General features: G+C 51.1%; 1 protein-coding gene across 1 annotated transcript; it reads left to right on the plus strand.

The window, feature by feature from the left end:
- The first annotated feature begins 251 nt into the window (after positions 1-251).
- yme2 (putative RNA12 protein) lies at positions 252-5,259 on the plus strand. The gene is made up of 5 exons (XM_025710399.1): positions 252-497; positions 561-2,312; positions 2,368-2,903; positions 3,453-3,652; positions 3,707-5,259. The coding sequence occupies exons 1-5, from the start codon at positions 308-310 to the stop codon at positions 5,157-5,159; spliced, it is 4,131 nt and encodes a 1,376-aa protein (XP_025556995.1). The 5' UTR covers positions 252-307; the 3' UTR covers positions 5,160-5,259.
- Positions 5,260-6,291: the final 1,032 nt, after the last annotated feature.

Here is a 6,291-nt window from a genome sequence, read left to right on the forward strand (position 1 = left end):
GCAATGACTGGTTTCAATGAAGGATAGAATGGGAGTCTCCGGGGGATGTTTGGATGGGGACAAGAAGAGACGGCGGAATTAAGTTGAATGGATTCAAAGCGGATCGACTCCTAAATTTCACCCGAACGCGCCGTGACGGTAATGCGGAGCTGCCCCGCACCACCAAAGATATAATACCCGTCACATCATGTATTGGTCCCAGATCATCCAGTCGACGTCATAGTTGGAGAGTCCAGGAACAGCGTCTCTTGTTAAACCCTTCAGGAACCCCTCTAGCTTCCTGCACAATGCTGTGAGGTCTGCAGAGATGATGCGAATCCCATATCGAGCGGTGGTGCCACGCGCAACTTTACCCAATGCACGCTTCAGTAGACCTTCTGCGATTCCTTCCTTGACAAAGGCGTTCATCGTCAGTCGGCGTACTTCGTCACATGCCTCTTTCATCGAGACTGGGCACATTGACGTGAAAGACGACGAGGGTCTTGTATTTGTGAATAGTATGGGTTTCGCGTCTCAGATATTGTATTGTATGCCTTGCTAACAATCCATGTTGGGAGTAGATATTTTTCCGTCGAAGCTACAATGGTTGCTACAAGGCCCGCTGAGCGGGACTAAAACCTACGAAGAGGCGTTGAAACGAATCAACAGACCCCATCTGGCGGCGTCGGATCCATTGCATATAATCCGCCGTGTCTTCCCTCAGAGCCTGAACGTCGACATCCGGGAAGTCATTCCGCGCTTCAGAGAGGGCGGCGCTTTCGTGAAATATGTTCGCAAGGACGGTGTCCGAGACACTGACATTGTAACCGCCGTGCAAGACCATCTGGAGCACAATCCTATCCGGCCCTGGTTCAATCCGTTTCAGCAGGTCAAGGTTGCCCACGTGCATGGCAGACCGTGGATCGAGGATCTATATCGCATCCCAAGCCAGCGGCTGCGCGTGGAATTCCTGCCAGGCTCCGTTGATGGAGCCGCAACGGAACTGACCACGGAAACGTTGTATTCTTTCTTCAGGAGATATGGAAAATTAAGGGACATTGAGAGACAGCCGACCGATTCGAAGATCGCCCCGAGATATGCCTTTGTGTCATTCACGCGGCAAAAGTACGCAGTCATGGCCAAGAACTGCATGCACGGGTTCACCATCCCGGAGCAGGAAGGCGGCGGCAAGTCCGGAACGAGGATCAAGATCAAGTACGAGCGGAAGATCAAGCTATCCGTCATCAAGGACTGGATCTTGAACCATCCGAGGATCGTGATCCCTGCCATTGCCGCACTCATTGCGGCCATCACCGTGACCATCTTCGACCCTATTCGCACCTTTTTCATCGAAATGAAGATCAAGGCCACTCTGCAAACTGAGGAGAACAGTGTCCTTCGATGGATCCGGAATCAGGTCAACAAGGCCAATATCATTTACTTCGGGCGCCAGAGGACAGACCCTCGCCGTCTCACTGCGATATGGGAGGATCGCCAGGGAGACATCAAGCAGTTGCAGTCCTGGCTGATGGAGAATGCGGAGACGTTCATCGTCATCCACGGCCCTCGGGGCACGGGAAAGCGGGAGCTTGTGTTGGACAGAGCACTTGAGAACTACAAGTACAAGGTCGTCATCGACTGTAAACAGATCCAGGACGCCAAGGGCGATACTGCAAAGATAGCCCGTGCTGCTAGCCAGGTCGGTTACCGGCCTGTGTTCTCATGGATGAACAGCATGAGCAGCTTTATCGACCTAGCTGCGCAGGGCATGATCGGCACCAAGGCTGGCTTCTCTGAGACATTGGATGCGCAGCTCAGCAAGATCTGGCAGAATACTGCCACTGCCCTAAAGAAGGTTGCCCTGTCCAATAGGAAAAATGATGACAAGGAGGCACACCTCTCAGACGAGGAGTACCTAGAAGCTCACCCTGAGAAGCGTCCCGTCGTAGTCATCGACAACTTTCTGCATAATGCGTCTGAGAGCAGCGTGGTGTACGACAAGATCACCGAGTGGGCTGCAGGCCTCACAACCGGAAACATCGCTCATGTAGTATTTTTGACTACGGACGTTTCATTCTCCAAACCTCTGAGCAAGGCATTGCCAAACTCAGTATTCCGGACCATTTCCCTAGGCGATTGCTCGCTCGACGTGGGCAGGAAGTTTGTCCTCAGCCATCTTGAGCACGGGGAGAAGGATGGAGCCAATTCAGGCCAGAACATGGAAGAAGTAGGAGACTTGGGTACCCTGGATAGCTGCATAGAGGTGCTGGGAGGCCGAGTAACCGACCTTGAATTCATGGCACGGCGCATCGAGACTGGAGAAACGCCCAGAGGTAGGTTGGATCCACTTTGGCTGATCAATGGCGCGTATGGCTAAAAATAAAACAGCGGCAGTTAATCGCATCATCGAACAATCGGCATCCGAGATCTTGAAGATGTTTGTCTTTGACCCTGACATTGAATCCAAACAGTGGAGCCACGAACAGGCCTGGCATTTAATTAAGACGCTAGCCCACTCCCAGGATGGAACTTTGCCGTACAATCAAGTTCTCCTCTCCGACTTGTTCAAGGAAAACGGCGAGGCCACCCTCCGAGCCCTTGAGCAAGCCGAGCTTATCGCAATCAGTTCCGTCAACGGATGCCCTGACGCAGTGAAGCCAGGCAAGCCTGTCTATCGGGCGGTGTTTAAGCGGTTAACGGAGAACAAGACGCTGAGTAGCCGGCTGGACCTGGACATCGTCAAGCAGCTGCTGAGTAGTGAAAACAAGAGCATTGGGAAATATGAGCAGGAGCTGCAGGTATTGGGATCTCTCCCCAAGCAGCCCCGGGAGCTCAGCGCACGGATTCAGTGGCTCCTGCAGAAGGTGGCAAGTTCGCAGAACAAGATCAGCCAGTATGAGCACGAGAGTGCCATCTTACAGAAGGTGTTGCGCCGAGAGCATTGACCACGAGGAGAGTATGTATAATTCTGTATCATTGAAAGTAATGACTAGTTAGTTGCACTGCATGAATGATGAGCCATAAATAGTACAGAGAGTAAGTAGTAAACAAGTTGAAGATGAAACCAACCGGGAACGACTTTAGCCGCAGGCCAGATCAGGTGTGGCTGAGCTAAGCGTCACAGCCCGTACGGTAATTTACTGAATAATCCAGTTTGGCCATCATTTCAAAGCAGCATCAAACTCTCGTTTCTATTTTCTGCTTCAGGCGTTGCACAAATCTTTCTTTACTTTTTATTCTTATTTCTTCGATCTTCCCCTTCTGAATGGGAATTGTTTATTTACCCTTTGGTGTAAATCGCGCTCTCTTTTTCTGGATATCCATGTCATCTCATCTGTGATCGCAACCCCCGTCCTTCTTTTCCCTAATTCTGCCCCCGTTTTCGGGCCGGTTCTTCCACGTTCATTACGATGGAACAGTATGACTTGTTAGCGCCAGGGAATCTTGTACGATTCGTCGGCGATGTTCTCAAGTCAATCGGATGGCCAGCCATAGTGGCTATTCTGGTCTCCATCTGCTTGGTGACTCGTCTCATCACCGAATATCAGAGTCGTTCCCGTGGGATCTCCGAGGGACGTCCGCGTCCCGTAAGGACGGTGCCATATTGGCTGCCCTGGATAGGCCATGGCCCGGCTTTTGCCTGGGACCATGTCGATCTCATTCAAAAGTCCAGGTTTGTCTCCAAACCAGCCAAATAGCTGCTGCAAAGTTCTCACCAATCTTACAGAAAGTCGATGAAGGAGGCAGTGTTTGGAATCTATATGGGTGGCACCAAACACGATGTTGTCGTGTCCCCATCCATGGTCAACTCGGTATTGGCTGCTCGGGGTACCTCCTCGACGGACTTGATCAATTATGCCCTTGAGAAAATCTTTGGCGACCGAGGTGTGATTCGTAAATTGAATCCCGTAGATCATCATACGCTCAACCACAATATTCCCAACCTTCTTATGCGGGAGCCTTTTTTGACCGAAGGCACTAGAACCGCTACCCGCCTGATTGAACGGGAGATCCCTAATTTGGTGACCAACTGCCGAAGCATCGTGGACCAGATGCTGTGGGAGCGCGGGAGCCAGGCTATTGTCGTTGACGGGGAAGACCCGCTTGCCTGCGAGGTGAACTTTTTCGCCCTCATCAGAAGATTCGTTGGACACGTCACTACGGCAATCTTCATGGGTGAGGCTATTCTTGAGGCTTTCCCTGCCCTGCTGGAAGATGTGTTCACGCTGGACAACCAGTTTGTGCCTTTGTCCATGGGCATCCCTCGGTTGGCCCACCCTGGGGTTTCTGCAGCGCATGTTGCCCGTAGACGGCTCCTCGATTCTCTTACAGAGTACCATCAGGCCTTTGTTGCTTGGGATGATGGGATTGATCCTGGACTCACGTTTCGAGATCTTGACGACATCTCGGAACCTATCAAGGAGCGGATTCGCAAATGCAAAGAGCTAGGACTTTCTGCAAGGTCTAGCGCACCTACACATCTATCCTTGCTTTGGGCGATGAACGGAAACTCCCCGAATATTGTCTTTTGGCACCTTCTCCGGATGTATGCCAGCCCTACGCTCCTGGAAGAGATTCGCAAGGAGGTCGCTCCTTATGTGAAAATTGTCCGGCAGGAGAGTGGCTTCGCTTTCCAAGAAGCCCCCAAGCTGTCAATCGATACAGATGCGCTGGTCAAATCGTGTCCTTTGTTGAAGGCAAGCTTCTACGAGACATTGCGCTTGGATTCAGCGCCTCTGTCGTTTCGGGGTGTTACCGCTGACCTAACCATCACGGAATCCGCTGAAGATGCCGCTATCGCTGGCGTAGCGCAGCCTCGATCATATGAACTCAAGAAGGGCGATACCGTGGCTATTCCCCACGCTGTTCTCCATACAGACCCCAAATACTTTGCGAACCCTCGTGACTATGACCCGATGAGGTTCATCTCGACCGACTCTGAAACTGGGCAGAGGAAAGCGAACGTGCACACCATCAAGCCATTTGGTGGCGGAGTATCTGGATGCAAGGGCCGTGCCTTTGCAGAGAGGAAGCTCCTTGCGTTCGCCGCGGCAATCATCACCATGTGGGATGTCAAGCCAGCCCAAGAGGGAGGCTTCACCATTCCTGAACATCGGCCGTCTGGCGCGGCATATCTGCCTCGGAAGGATGTCCGGGTGCGGATCACACAGCGGGCTTAAGGAGCGGTGGGGTCTATAGTACATTTATTTACGAGTATAATCTGAAATACCTCTAATCAATCTAAGGAGTCAGTGATTCTGACAAAGTTTGTAGACCGACTGGGCGCAGGAACAGCCGAGTCATGCGGCGTTATGATGTTCCACACATATTCCTTAGCAGTTGTGCCTCCACAATAATATCACCACCGTCTTCGATCCTTATATGTGCATACCTGCCGAGTTCGTCTCCACAGATCATTTGCAATCACTGATCCCTCCTTTATCGTTCAGGACTCTTTGAAGATTCTTTCTAGATAACGGAGAATCACCGTGCCGGGAACATTTTCCAGATGTCGGCTTTGGAGTATCTCAAAGAAAATACATTATGGAGGCCGGCTACTAGTGACGGTAGGTCAAGATGATCTGCCGTTAGGTAAGACTGCCATCCGTGGCATGATCTAGCTTATAAGACCACGTCCATGTTTAAGCGATGCCAGCGATGACACACGCAAATAAGATGATTAAAGATGGTTCTGAGATCACATGGCCAATCTCTATCAAGTCCTTTACATGCTTCGGTCTTCCGAGCGAATCTGAGCAAACAAGATCAACATAAGCATTCTGGCCCCTGCATTCGGAGTGCTGTTCTAGCGCTCCTCAGTGCGCTGATCAATTCATGCCCTGAGCATCCTTCGAGAAGGCTTGGTGCTCCAATCGGAAGACTAGATCCCACCTAACCTGCTGTGTCAGCGGAGATGGACTCGGAGACACCTGGAATTCTCGTCTTTTTGTCGTTTTGTTTGGACTTTGTCGGCCAGTGACGGATATGTTATTAGCCCTAATGCCTCACTTCACGAAGACGCCAGTGGGTTGCCGCTGTACATGCATTGTAAGCGGCACTACCATTTCTCGTCTCCTCGGACCATTTCATGATCAGCATATATGCATTTCAAACCTTGTGGTATACTTCTCTATACATTCATTGGCCTTGCATTGATCTAAGTCTCTTCTATTCATAATGGGTTAATCCTCCGCCGAACGAATTCCACAGCGCATGGAGTTCTGTGATATGGAGGGAGTGACGGAAGAAAACTTACAGGAGTTACAAACTAAGTCCGTGTCACTGCCAAAGTTATCTTGCACTTACAACCCC

The sequence above is a fragment of the Aspergillus vadensis genome (assembly GCF_003184925.1).
Source record: "Aspergillus vadensis CBS 113365 unplaced genomic scaffold BO88scaffold_48, whole genome shotgun sequence".
In the NCBI taxonomy this organism is placed as follows: domain Eukaryota; kingdom Fungi; phylum Ascomycota; class Eurotiomycetes; order Eurotiales; family Aspergillaceae; genus Aspergillus; species Aspergillus vadensis.